Source organism: Ambystoma mexicanum, chromosome 14 (genome assembly GCF_040938575.1).
Source record: "Ambystoma mexicanum isolate Mex_15411 chromosome 14, UKY_AmexF1_1, whole genome shotgun sequence".
Lineage (NCBI taxonomy): Eukaryota > Metazoa > Chordata > Amphibia > Caudata > Ambystomatidae > Ambystoma > Ambystoma mexicanum.
The window spans coordinates 434,288,652-434,303,176 of NC_090940.1; the positions used below are offsets into that span (position 1 = coordinate 434,288,652).

Genomic DNA, 14,525 nt, shown 5'->3' on the forward strand with positions numbered 1-14,525 from the left:
TTGATGGCTTTTCTTTGCGCGAGGGGTGTTCTTGGGGGCGTAACTGGCGCTGCGGGATGTTCTCTGCGCCAGGGCTCTTTTTGCCTTGGGAATTCCATGAATACGTGGTGCGCCAGAATGCTGTTTAGCGCACACGGCTGGCGCACGCTGGCGCACAATCCCTCTCTGCGCTGCTCGCGTGCACTGCCTCTGCGCTGAAATCTATGAATTACCCCCATAGCCTTCATTTCAATATGAGTAGTGTGCAGTTTAACCTTTCATTTGTTTTCCTCATCTCAATGTGATAGCTTTTTCCCAGCGTCACTTCTCCATTCATCTACACCCTGGGGCTTTAGAGAAGCCGCCTTTTCGTGCTTTGTTTTGTTGCTATAATAATGAGCAGAAATATTTGATCCTCATGTGCATTTGAAGAGCCTGAAATGCTATCTCTCTTTCAGTTGTCTGAGCATTTGAATAGTTTATTCTCAAATAAGGCCTTGTTTCACTATATCCAGAAATCATATGACAAGGTTACTTATATGTTTTACATTGGCCACATTTGTTTGTTTGTTTATTTATTTATTATGCACGCCAGACCCGGGGGTATCGTGGCGAAGGGTGAAAGAAGGGTTACAAGAATTATTTAAACTTAGAGGTAGGAGGGTTACAGGGTTACCAATATACAGGAAATACAGGAAGTTACATTGAATATACATATAAATGTACAGAAAATACAGAAAGTTGCATTGGTTACAGTGGGGCAATGCGTAATAGACATATACTATCAGAAATTTACAAATTTACAAAAGATAGATGCAATACTAGCAATCAAGGATGACGTCAGGGCTAATGCAGGTGCAGTAGGTTAGTAGGTACAAGATAAGCAAACGCTGCAGTAGTTAGTGCTCATTTTCCCAAAGCCACTGGATAGTGTTATATCTGAGCTTTACAAATGTTTGATCTGCCCTCAAGGTAGGGAGAACGGAGTGCCATAGCTGAGCTGCTTTGACATGGAAGCTGCTCCCACCTGCTTTGGTTAGTTTGAATCTGGGTATAATTAGGCAGTTGGTGTTGGTAGATCTGGTAGGACAAAGAGAAGCTTTTTTGGAGATTCTTTGCACAAGGCAATGAGGGGCAGCATTGTTGAGGCATTTGTGGATATATGGCACAGTTTTTAAGCATATTTTATCAGTGATGGTTAATCATTTCGTGTGGCGTCTTGCTGCAGAGATGTGTTCTCTCTTGGCAATGCCTAGGGCCGTTCTCAAGGCATTATTTTGTAGGATTTGGATCTTATTTATGATGTGTTTTCTGGTCCCGAAATATAACGCATTACAATCATCCAGCTTTGATAGGACAAGTCTGATACAGCTATCTTTGGATAAGAATGGTTTGCTAGCTCTAATTAGTTTACAGGTGTAAGCTGTGGCCTCCTTAGCAACTTTTATGATGTTGCCGTCTATGTTGATGGATGAATAGTTGGGGCCTAGTTTTGTAAGGTTGGGTGTGGTTCCTAGAATGAGGATCTCTGTTTTGTCATCATTCAGGCAAAGTCTGTGGGCGGCCATCCATGCCTGAATGATGAGGTAGATTTTATTATTATTATTATTTTATTATTATTTTTATTCACCAAGGCCGTATCCTTATCATAATCTCCAGAAAGTGGTATAAGGATCTGAATGTCATCGGCATAGTTGGTATATGTGACACCAGGTGGTCCAGATTATCGAATAAGGGCTTGATGAATATATTGTACAAGCTGCGTGAGATACAGGATCCCTGCGGCACACCACAGGTGATAGGAATGGCGTTGGCTGCTGCAGTCGGTGAGAAGACACACATGGTCCTGTTGCTCAAAAACGATTGGATCCAGATAATAGCACCCCGGGCAAAATGGGCAGCTGAGTTGAGGTGGTTGCATAGAATAGCGTGGTCAACCAAAACTTCATTTTTGTGCACAATGCCTGAAATATCTGTAAATATCTGTATATCCTGCTTTTGTAAAGTAATGCATTTCATTGTATGATTCACTGTAACTAAGCTTCACATAATCTTGTAACTGTTGCGCCCTGATATCCTTGGGTCTGGTGCGCATTACAAATAATAAAACAAACAAACAAACAAATCAAAAGTGGCCGAGACATCAAGGAGGAGTAGGAGTGCAGTGTTGCCTTTGTCCCTCAGCTCATCGATCTGTGTTGTCACTCTGCTGATACTGTTTCATTTGTTTTAGATGTGTTGTATAATTGATTCTTTGTGTAAAACTGGTTAATTTGCAGACTGGCCTTTGTGATGGATTAACTCATATATCTAATAGATAGTGGCCATTCAGTATCAACTATAACCTTACCTATCATTTTTTCCACTTCATTATTTGCATGTTATCATGGACTGTTACCTAAATGTCCCATATTGCCTTAGAATACTGAAACATGAGTGATCCTAGAGGAAAGCGCTACCTTTAACATTTGCCTCTATGTCTAACATTGTGTCTTGTGCGTACGTTTGGGAACCAAACAACGGATTACCCTGAATTGTTCGAATCTGAAATGACAGAGGGAGAAAAAAACAAGTTATTTTTTCAAAAATAACTTTCGGTTTATCCTCCTGTGGCCATTTCAGATAATCCTCTCCCACCCATCCCCTTACTTACACACACTTTACTGTGTGCCGCCGACTCGCTTTTTCCCTGCAACGCCTGTTCCCTTCGCTTGGTGCTGCAGGGTCCTTTTTTCATTTTTATTATTCAGGAAGCGGGGCATAACCCCGGAATCCCCAAAGCCATTACAGTGAACAAGGGTGCAGGGGACACCCCCAAGACCCCCACACTCCTTGTTCACTGTAATGGCACTGATTGGGAGACTTAAAACATTTGGCTATATGTAATTTTCGTGGAGCCGAAATTCGGCAAAATCTACCTTTCATTTACTTTTTTTAATCAAATCTACGGATTCCCCCAAACAATATGAGGACCAATATGCTGCACAGTCACTCAGAAAGATGTGTCTCTCTCTTGCATTATTTCCTAAAAGAGACTGGAGCCTATTTCAGTATATACAAGACTTAGGCTCTCTAGGGTTACAAACTGTCAAACTTGGTATCTTAAGTTCACTGTTGACTTTTGATTTTCAGGTTGATGCTCACAATTGGCTCAAGATCGAAGAATGCTCATGGAGACTTCCTGAAACTAAATTACTTTTCCAGAAAGTGCACAAATGCACATTTATTTATTTGTAGTAATACTTTGTTATTTTGTGGTCTTAACTACTCTTTCGGTCTAAGAGTTACGCTTGACCAGAGGTGTCGCTAGGTCTGGAAAAGATCCAGGGCTATGCTAATTTTGGGATTGTCGGGACTTGGGGATAGCTAGCCTTTTGGTTGTATTGTATATAATTTGTTGTATTTGTATATAATTATAATTGTAGCCCCTGAGCTTATTTCCGGGGCTACAACCAAAAGATCTGTGGCTATAGCCCCCTCAACCCCCCTACCAACACCTCTGCCCGTGACTGTATCAACCACAGCCACTTCTAGGTGAGCTAATAAAGATTCCCTGAATACAGCGTTGGGCAATTCCTAATATCACTAATCATATTTTTTGTACCAGCGGTTTCATGCCCAGGTGGACAAAATGGCAAATTCAGAGCAAAATCTGCCTGCGTTGTCGACATGACTGAGAAGCAAAATAGACACTTTTGGCCGTTTTCCTACCGGATGTTTTTTCTTGATGTGCACACATATTTTAACCAATTACCGGGCCTTGAAATGCTTTAGTCCCTTAACTGGCTGAAATGTTCACGCGCCCGAAGAAAACCCACCCAAAAACCACTATTCACTCAAAAGTGGTGAAATGAGAATGAAATCTGCGCCAATGGTGAAGCAGAGTTAGTGGCACATTATGCTTATTTCATTTTGCAAGCTGTCGTTTAGTCCAACCCTATTTATACCTTCACAAACTGCCCTTTTCCTCTCAACCGTTTCAGTACAAAGGACCATGCATCCTCAGAAACCTTCTGTGCCACAGTCTTGTTTCCCCGCAATCTGTATGTACCTGAAGCCTTATGCTTTCATACACCTACTGCACTGGTAGTATTGTGACCATAAGCCCTATACCTTGATCCATGTATTTTCACCAAATCACTCTACTAGGAGCCTTATTCCCTCACTTTTGTAGAAGAAGCACTGCATTCATATGTGTGCATGTTTTAGGTGCCCTATGCATCAGCAAACTGAAGATCCCTGTAGGTAGGGATCTAGGAAAGCACTTTGTGTGGCTGTACTCTTAGACACTCATTGCTTGGCTCACCAGTGACTTATTTTCATACAGAACCGTTTTCATTAAAGATCTAATTGGTTTCATTCTTCTTTCAGATCACATTATTCCAGCTACGTGCCCATTCAGTAACATTGTTCAGTCTCCTCATACCCGTACCTCAAAGTGTGCAAGTAGCGACTGAAACACTACAAGATCCTACCAGTGGGTTAGTCTGTTTCTTGTCCGCTGCATCCCTTGCAGACCGCTCACAGAACAGTAATCTGCAAACTCTCAAGAAGACTAGTGGTCAATGCTACACCGTGACTGGGTATCTTGGGTCAGTGTTATACTCTCACTCCCCTGCTTTACCGTCCCACACACAGTGGGGGATTCTACACCGTGACTGGGTTTCTTGGGTCAGTGTTATACTCTCACTCCCCTGCTTTTCCTTCCCACACACAGTGGAGGATTTTACACCGTGACTGGGTATCTTGGGTCAGTTTTATACTCTCACTCACCTGCTTTTCCTTCCCACACACAGTGGAGGATTCTACACCGTAAGTGGGTATTTGGGTCAGTGTTATACTCTCACTCGCCTGCTTTTCCTTCCCACACACAGTGGAGGATTCTACACTGTGACTGGCTATCTTGGGTCAGTGTTATACTCTCACTCACCTGATTTTCCTCCCCACACACAGTGGAGGATTCTCCACTGTGACTGGGTATCTTGGGTCAGTGTTATACTCTCACTCACCTGCTTTTCCTTCCAACGCACAGTGGAGGAATCTACACCGTGACTGGGTATATTGGGTCAGTGTTATACTCTCATTCACCTGCTTTTCCTTCCCACACACAGTGGAGGATTCTACATCGTTACTGGGTTTCTTGGGTCAGTGTTATACTCTCACTCACCTGCTTTTGCTTCCCACACACAGTGGAGGATTCTACACCGTGACTGGGTATATTGGGTCAGTGTTATACTCTCACTCTCCTGCTTTTTCTTCCCACACACAGTGGAGGATTCTACACTGTGACTGGGTATCTTGGGTCAGTGTTATACTCTCACTCACCTGCTTTTCCTTCCCACACACAGTGGAGGATTCTCCACCGTGACTGGGTATCTTGGGTCAGTGTTATACTCTCACTCACCTGCTTTTCCTTCCCACGCACAGTGGAGGAATCTACATTGTTACTGGGTTTCTTGGGTCAGTGTTATACTCTCACTGACCTGCTTTTGCTTCCCACACACAGTGGAGGATTCTACACTGTGACTGGGTATATTGGGTCAGTGTTATACTCTCACTCTCCTGCTTTTTCTTTCCACACACAGTGGAGGATTCTACACTGTGACTGGCTATCTTGGGTCAGTGTTATACTCTCACTCACCTGCTTTTCCTTCCCACACACAGTGGAGGATTCTCCACCGTGACTGGGTATCTTGGGTCAGTGTTATACTCTCACTCACCTGCTTTTCCTTCCCACGCACAGTGGAGGAATCTACATCGTGACTGGGTTTCTTGGGTCAGTGTTATACTCTCACTCCCCTGCTTTTCCTTCCCACACACAGTGGAGGATTCTTTTAAAGAATAACCCAGTGCAACTATGGCAGTTCGGATAGACAATGGTGCCCTTTATCTTAGCGTGTCAAGATGCAGCATACATTCTAGTCTTCAAGCTAAGCAACACATACAAAATACTTTTTTTACCTGTGTAGGATCTCTGTCCAAAATGGAAGGTTCCTTCGACAGGGATGTATCCTTTTCCACTGGGGCAGATCTCATTGAACTCAACTAAGAGACAAAATAGAAGAAGCATCTTAGCAGGCGACTGGAACAGAGAGAAAGAAGAGGACTACTGAATAGAGGAACGGCCCAGAAAAGAAAGAAGATACAGAAAGAGGTAGAGAATGAGGCAGAAAGAGGAGCAGATAAAGCAAGGCAGACAGGATGCATAAGGCATGTGTGAAAAGTCATACAAAGAGGATGGGAGGAAGAAAAACAGGCTGTGAGAGGGCAACTTAAAACAAGCCAAAAGAGAGTTTGGGTGATATAAATAGTGAATAATAAAGAGACACAGAAAGGGAATTACAGAAGAATTGAAAGATAGAAAACGCAAAAACAAAAAAAGGAATATCTGACTGTAAAGACAACAAACGAAACAGACAATCACAGAGATACAAAGAATAAGGCAAATATGTAATATTGCAATTACAATACTGTTCAAGTTGGTGTAGAAGCATTAAAATGAATGCCCCTTTCATTTTTTTCAAAGCTTTATTTCGTAATTTCAAATTTCATATAAAAAAATAAACATACTTCTAAATAATGCCCCAATCCTCGTACCCCTTGGCTAGGGGATCAAAGGTAATAAACAGAAAAATGTATAAAATATAAAATAATACATAACCTTTTGACCATTCAGGTGCTTAAGTTTAACCAATGAGTTTCTATACAATCTATCCGCAAATTCTGCCATCTTGCAGTATAATGACCTGCAATCCTATGTCCCAGTCACATCCGTGAGAAGTTCTTCAACACCTGTGGTTTATGAAATTGGCATTCTCTATCTCTGATGATCCCTGACAAATTCAATGAATGGGGCCCAACTTTGGTCATATTTAGTGATAGCTGAAATCCTCTATGTCCAATAGTTCCTATATATTAACCCACTTTTTGGGCTCAGGGGGGCCTTCCAAGACTGGCCACAGCTGTTATTGCTGCCAATAATAATTCCAACACCAATTTGAACTATTAACCGAGAGCTGGTAACTGCCCTCCTCATCTGAATCTCCCAATACGATCACCAGTGGGTTAAGGGGTAGCTGGATGCCTGCAATATCATTAATCTTGGTTATGGTTTCTTTCCAAAATATTTGGATTGGCGAGCAATTCACCAGATATGTCCCATATTCCTTATGGTCGTGTAACCACGACAACATACCTCTGATATATGAGGGTAGGTTTAATGACGCCTCAGGGGTGTCGTCTACCAGAGGAATCATAACTTGAATGCCTCTTCCTATATAGTGGTACATTTCGATCTTTTATTTGCCAAACGTTAAATTAGATGTCACGATCCAATTGGAATTGTACACACCGATTTCTGTTTCCCTTCTCAACATGTAATGAAGAGTTTCCCCTTTCTCCCAGTGTCCAGCAACCTGTAGCAGCACAAGATTCTTCTGTTAGTTCTTCTACCCTCCTGCATCAATAATTCGAGGACTAAGGGAGATGTTACCCTATTGCGTTTCTTTCCGTTAGAGACCCAGCGTCTTAATATCACATAATGGAAACGCACAGACACTGCTATGCCGAAAAGTGTTTGCATTCAATGACAGTAAGTGGGATCCAGTCCTTGTACAGACTACTCAGTTTCAAGCGTCCGTTCTCTTACCACCATCTATAAGCGTCTTAGTCCGGCGTGAATTGCAGATTTTGGGTGATCAGAATATGAGTAGCCAAACCTGGCTGTATAGCCTTTATTTGATATCTCTGATGCCCAGTGGCAGCCAACGCTATTGGCAGGGGGTGGGAGGAGTGCTGTCCTCAGGTCTGAGCACAGTCCACTTGTGTGTATATTTGCCTGGGTGGGCTAATACCTAGCAACTTTTCTTGATCAAGAACCTGCACTGTACAGTCAATTTTATACAGAACAAACCTGGAAAGCTCTTTACATATAGCCTAGGGGGGACATATATATATTCCCTCACTGCTGCACAGCGTATGGCCATCAGTGAACTTCAACAGCTACCGAATATCGTCATCAAACCAGCTGACAAAGGCTCAAATATCGCCATCCAAGACAGACCCAAATATGTGGCAGAGGCAAATCGGCAATTGCATGACCATTTGTGCTACATTAAGCTTTCCAAAGATCCTTTTGAAGAAATAAGAGCAGAACTTACTGCTCTATGTACCAAGTGGGCGAGTGAAGACCTTTTGGAGGATGATATGATCAAATTCATAATTCCTGCATGCTACACCATACCCACTATTTATTTTCTTCCCAAAACACATACATCACTTAATTATCCCCCAAGTAGGCCCATTGTTACTTTATGTGGCTCACTATTAGAACATCTGGCCCAATTTATTGATGAAACCCTTTTTCCATTTGTATCAGTGTTGCCATCCCACCTGAGGGATACTAAGTATTTTCTACAACACATTACCAGTACACTTTGAGTAGAGGGTCTGATCCTGGCCACTCTAGATGTGGTTTCTTTATACACTTCTATCGACCACACTGCGGGTGTTAATGCCTGTAAATATTATTTGGACACTCGCTCTCTTAATTATCTTGGACACAGTTCTATGATCTTGGATATGGTTTTGTTCTGCCTACACAACAATTTCTTTCTCTTTGATGGGTCCTTCTTTCGGAAAGTTAGGGGGACTGCCATGGGAACTACCTTTGCACCATCTTATGCTAATCTCACGATGGGGTAGTGGGAGGCTACTTTTCTGTCTGACTTACTTTCCCCTTGCTTTCCAACACCGATTGTTTCTTGGTGGCGGCATATCGATGATGTTTTTATTATTTGGAAGGGTACGGAAAGTGATTGGTTATCTTTCGTCAAGAGTATCAACTGCAACAAGGCCAATCTTAGCTTTACCGAATGCCATAGTCACTCTGAGATTGTCTATGTGGATGTGATCGTCATGTTGGACAGTTCAGGTATCCATACGGCACTCCACAATAAACCTACCAACACTGGTCTGCCCCTTCATGTCAACAGCTGTCACCCTCCGTCATGCAAAAAATCTATTCCATACGGCGAGTTAATCCGGTATCACCTTAATTGTACTAACATTGCCTGGTTTGATCATCACTGTGCATTGGCATCTGTGGATTTTTTTAAACAAGGGTACGACAAGAGAACCCTTGAAATGACTTATATTAAGGCACGTGAAATGTCCAGAGACACATTGCTGTATGACATTAACCCCAAAACTATCACCAACGATGAACCTAGATTTATCATCTTGTTTTATACTGCCTCCAATAATATTCGGATAATTGTTGAGAAACACTGGCGTGTCCTCACCTTAGAAATTATCTTAGGCCTATTTTGTCCGGCCGTCCTACCATAACATACAAACGTGTGCCCTCCTTAAGAGAGAAACTTGTGTCCAGCTTTCTCTCTCCAGGTGGCAAAAATCTGCCTTCCACAACCTGGCTCCCCGCCTCTCCTATGGGGTTCACTAAATGCATGAAGTGCAAAGCTTGTGCACATGCTACTGTGCAGAAATAATTTGTACATCCTGTCACGAAAATTCTTCAGAAGATAACATTTTCTATCAATTGTGACACTACCTTTGTCGTGTATTTTCTCTCATGCCCATGCATGAGATGGTACATTGGGAGTACCACATGTAAATTGAAGCTGAGAATTTTGCAACATCTCAGAGCCATTAAGAACTCTGATCCAGCGTACCCCTTGGCCAAACATTTTAAACAGGAACATGACAATGATTTGAAATTGTTAACTTTCTTTGCAGTGGTCCATGTGCCTGCCCACCCCAGGGGTAGTGATCGTGTCTTGAAATTGAGACAACTTGAAACCAGATTTATTTTGGATTTTGATACAAAGCATCCGAAAGGTCACAATGTGGACGAGGAGTTATACACATTCCTCGGCACTTAGTTCTCTGTCCCTTGCATTTTTTGCCACTCTGGTCTTGTTTTCTTTCTCTGTTGTTTCTCGTTCCTTGATTTTTGTGTCTATTTGGACTCCTATTCTGTGTTCCTGTATGGTCTCTTCAGTCCTGGGATGACTATTTTATTTTTCATCCTTTTAATTCACTTTTTCTTCTACCTCTGATTTGGCTGCGTACTTTGCAATTTGTGGGGAGTGGTGTATATATAATTATTTTCCGACGTTGGGGTTTAACTGCGGTCCTTTTACTTTTTGTGGCTTTGGCTCACTGTCTTTCCTCTCTGCCTTTTGGTGGTCGGTCCTGCTTGTTCCATTATACCATCTATTTAATGTAATGTCATCATGGGCTTTTACTGTTATGTGTCTACCTTCATTGCCAAATGTGGCATTTGAGAGTTAGGAATGTTCCTGCCGCTTTTGCACTGGCACTTTAGTATGGTCTTGCCATCATGAGGCTTGATAGACACACTGTTGTCCTGCTGCTACTTATGCACTTTATTTGGGAATATTACCTGTACTTGCACTTTGTATAACACATATTTATGCCCTCATTTTACCATATAAGCAGTGACCTCCGACTGTCTCAGTAGCCTAGGCTGGATTTTAAAGTGGGATGAATGGATGTACCATTATTCTTTGTATATGATAAGGTGTGCCTTAGTTTTACCATTATTATTGCGGTTTTACTTTGTATTCCTGTTACAACCTTTTGCCTTTCAATGTGTAGATTTTAGCTACGTTATATATAGGACCTACTATTTTCTGTAATCCGGGATTATTACTCTATTACCCCCTATGAGGCTGATTTCATCTTCATTCCTGCACTAGCACTTTAGTCCTGCGCCCTATTTATATTTTATAGTTTATCTGCAATTACTACACTTATTTGTTGCATTATATGGCTTTTGTTGTCAGTATCCGCACATTTTTCCTGTGTACACTTCTTATGGCTTCTGTCATGGCTTATCCTAGCTTTGATGTTTTTAACATTGTATTATTACCAGCTTTTTACCAATTGATTGCCAATATGGGGTATTGCTTTTTACTATGTACATGTATATTGTAATCTAAGAATTCTTAGTCATATTTTGTTTTACATCTGCCTTCTTTGACGACTGTGTATATTTATTTGTACATACAGTATTTTGTTATGGTTGCTGATTCTAATTTTATATAGATTTTGCTTTTAATTTTTTTGCCGTATTGTTATACATTTGCAGATTATTATGTGCACTATGCACCCAGTTTGTGGCTTTATCCCTCATTTCAAATTTATTGAAGGTGGTTTTCAGCTCCTTTATTTTTTCATGTACCTTACCCCATTCCATCATGGCCGCCCGCATTTCCATCCATAGCCATGGCTCACTGAATTGACTGACAGAGTAATAGGACTGCATGTACCATGTGTATTTCTACCAGCTAACCCTTTCTCTCCTTACGCGATCAAGCGCTCAGTGTAGCGCGAAACACGTTGTCTGCAGGTCGTGCACCATGGCGTCCTGCCTCTGTCTGTCTTTGTGTTGCTGCTCATTGTACTGTATATTATGTTGTACATCTTTTCTCTTTTGAAACATTAAAAACATCCGTATTTATAACACACTGTTTTTTTGTGTTTGTCCGGGATTTTGGAGTTCGCTACTAGTGCCTGGCCCGCGGGAGTGGGGTTTGCCTTTTCCTCCTTTTTTCCGAATATATATGTATATATTTATATATATATATTCCTCTTGCCAATATATGCCAGTATTATACAGTAGTACTGGCATATATTGGTATAGCCTGTATCGACATGAATCGGCAAGTCACCATGACAATATTTTATATACTGGCATATGTTGTGAGCAAAGGCATAATGAACATTTGCTGGAAAATGGTCCTGTTCACTGTTGGTGACTTGAATCTATTGGGTTTCTCATGTGTTACTATTTAAAACTGATTGCAATCTGCATGGCTCTGTCCCAATTTTTCACAGAAACTGCTGTAAATTGCACCATTTTACCCCATTATTCTAAAAATGTTCTGGGGGAGACCCACCCCTCTCCCCAAACACTTGTTGTTTGGTTTGGACTCCCTTGTAGAGCTTGGTTGCTCCCGTAACACCATTTAAGCCTCTCCAGTTCAAATATTCACCTGCCGCCACTGCTTTTCCCAGTACTTCAACAAGCAAAGTGTTGAAGGCAGAATCTCAACAGACAGCTGTCTACTTCTCTCTGGGAAAGAGAGTAGAGAATGGAGCACAGTACTCAAGCCCCCTTGTTCTGCTGCCTTCCCATTTCAAGACCCTTTGGTTCAGTTGGCCAATCCAGCATGGGGCTTGATTGAGACACAATAAAATATTGCCTTACAGCTAGAACTCTCAAACCCCCATCACGCCCCGCTCTAATCAGAATTTTACGGGAAACCTACAGAAACCTACGTTCACAGATACATTTAATATCCCTCTTTGAAGTTCATTAATGTTCTTATATGGGCTTGAAATCTGTAAGGTTTATAAAATATACAAGAGTTTCAGCAAAATTGTCATTTTAACCGCGCATATACAACTCATGAGTCTTTCAAATGCTTTGTGTGCGTCTAATGTCAAAATCACAAACGTTTGGGCCGTTGGAAACCCACCACTATTAAATCAACAACCCACCTAATGTTATCATGAGCCTCCCATTTTGCTATAAATCCAGTTTCATTGTAATATATTAATCTGGGCTGGCCACCTTAATCTTGTTGCTATATTTTGGCATCCTCTTTCAATAAGGAAATGGGTCAGTTCAAAGTACATTCCCCCAGGTCCTTACTCGGTTTTGGAAATCAAATGACGTAGGTCTTGGCCATCGATTTTGAGCTTATCCCTGAAGGGAGGAATGAATTATTCAATTTTGTAAGTTGTGGGCTCAGAATGGACTTGAACGTCTTAATAAAATGTGTAAATCTATCCAGGCCTGATACTTTGATATTTGGAAGGAAATTGGTTACTCACTGTACTTTCTCTGGAGATATTAGTGTCTCCAGGTATTCTTTCTCTTTCATGGAGAGCCTTGGGAGGCCTAAGGGTGCTAGGAACCCATTTAGTATCCTATGGGTAAAAGGGACTTCTGCTGAAGTACTTCAGAAGAAATCCTCTATCATAGCCATTTTTCCTTCGTCCGTAGTAATTCTCTGCCCTAACTTATTTTTGAAGTACAGGATATAGTTTGTGCGCAGTCTGATCACCAGAGGTTTATTAGCATTGTTTTATGTATAAAGGGGATTGGGCAGTTTTCTCTGCCAGGTGTGCCTCTAACGGATTTGTTGCCAAGCGCAATTCCCTCAAACTTTTTAAAGAACCCCTACGTTTATGCTCAGTCTCACAGACCCTGATCTCTTCCTCCAGGTGTTTCCGTTGTCTGTCTTTACATTTAATAAATGCTGCTGTTTCACTAATAATCAAGCCCCGTTTTACTGTCTTTCCCGCATCCCAAACCGTGAGCTGGTCTACCTCTGCCACATAATTTTCTTTAAACGATTTGGCAAGTGACTCTGAAAAATATTGTCTCATTATTGGGTAGCTCAGGAAAAAATCATTAAACATCATGGGCTCCTCCTAGCCCTGATCAGAACTCCCATGTCTACATGTAACATAATCAGGGCAAGATAAGGTCATATATTTTGACCTATGTCTATTACACCAATTTAGGGTATTAGTGTACTGAAGACTAGAAACATGTTTATTCTCTAGAAGCCCTTATTCACCGCTGAACAGAATGTAAAATCCTGCTCTCCAAATAGAAAAGCCTCCATGCCTCAATCATTGAAAAATCTCTTAGTATTTGTGACACCGCTTTTAAGTTCTTTCCATTTAAATGCGGAGGAGGAAAGGTCCCATCTAGGAGCTGTTCTAAGATGAAATTAAAATCCCCCCACCCACAATGATGTCTCCTTTAGCAAACTGACCCAGCACCTTAATCTGGCACATAAAAGGCATTTTGTCCCTAATTCTAGTGTGATTAGGTGATCATTTATCCTATTCTTGACCATTATAAATCTACCCTACGGATTCCTTGGAATATCAGCTTTATATTAAGGTACTCCCTTTCGCATCCGGAGAGCGCCCCTCTTTTCTTTGTACCACTCGTCACATAATTATTATTGGAGAATGTTTTATTTGCCTTTCCCTTTTCGTCTACCCATTCTTGCAAAAATGCCACAGCTGCATCCACAGAGTCTGTTCTATGGAGGAGTGCCCTACTCTTCATGGGTGAATCTGAACCTTGAACATTCAAGGTGCTTAGTTTGATGTCGGGGATTGCTATCCCTCTACCCTATACCAATCTATTGTATGCCATTCATTGACCCACAGAGACCCTTTCATTCGACAGATACCGCCCATCTTGACGGAATTTGTTGAATGGATGCTCGCTTGTACCAACGAAAAGGTAGACATATATTCAATTCTGGTAAACCTAAAAAAATCCTCCCCCAGTTATACCTAACACCATCCAACACTCTCGGGTCAACCAGTGGCTAACCTAATGTACTCACCAGCCTTGGGCATACTTCCTTTGGTAACCCTGCACCCTCCCGTTTTCAACCATTTTACCTCAACTATAGTTCCCCCCATCCCCCATATCCCAGACCTTTAATGACAGATCAGTGCAATAT

At 41.6% G+C, this 14,525-nt stretch overlaps 1 protein-coding gene across 4 annotated transcripts in view; it reads right to left on the minus strand.

The window, feature by feature from the left end:
* The window catches only part of LTBP2 (latent transforming growth factor beta binding protein 2), a 1,918,131-nt gene that overhangs the window by 126,563 nt on the left and 1,777,043 nt on the right, over positions 1–14,525 (minus strand). For all 4 annotated transcript variants that reach the window (XM_069637635.1, XM_069637634.1, XM_069637633.1 and 1 more), the window contains one exon: positions 5,941–6,024. In XM_069637635.1, the coding sequence (XP_069493736.1) occupies positions 5,941–6,024 (84 nt within the window). The remainder of the gene's footprint in view (positions 1–5,940; positions 6,025–14,525) is intronic.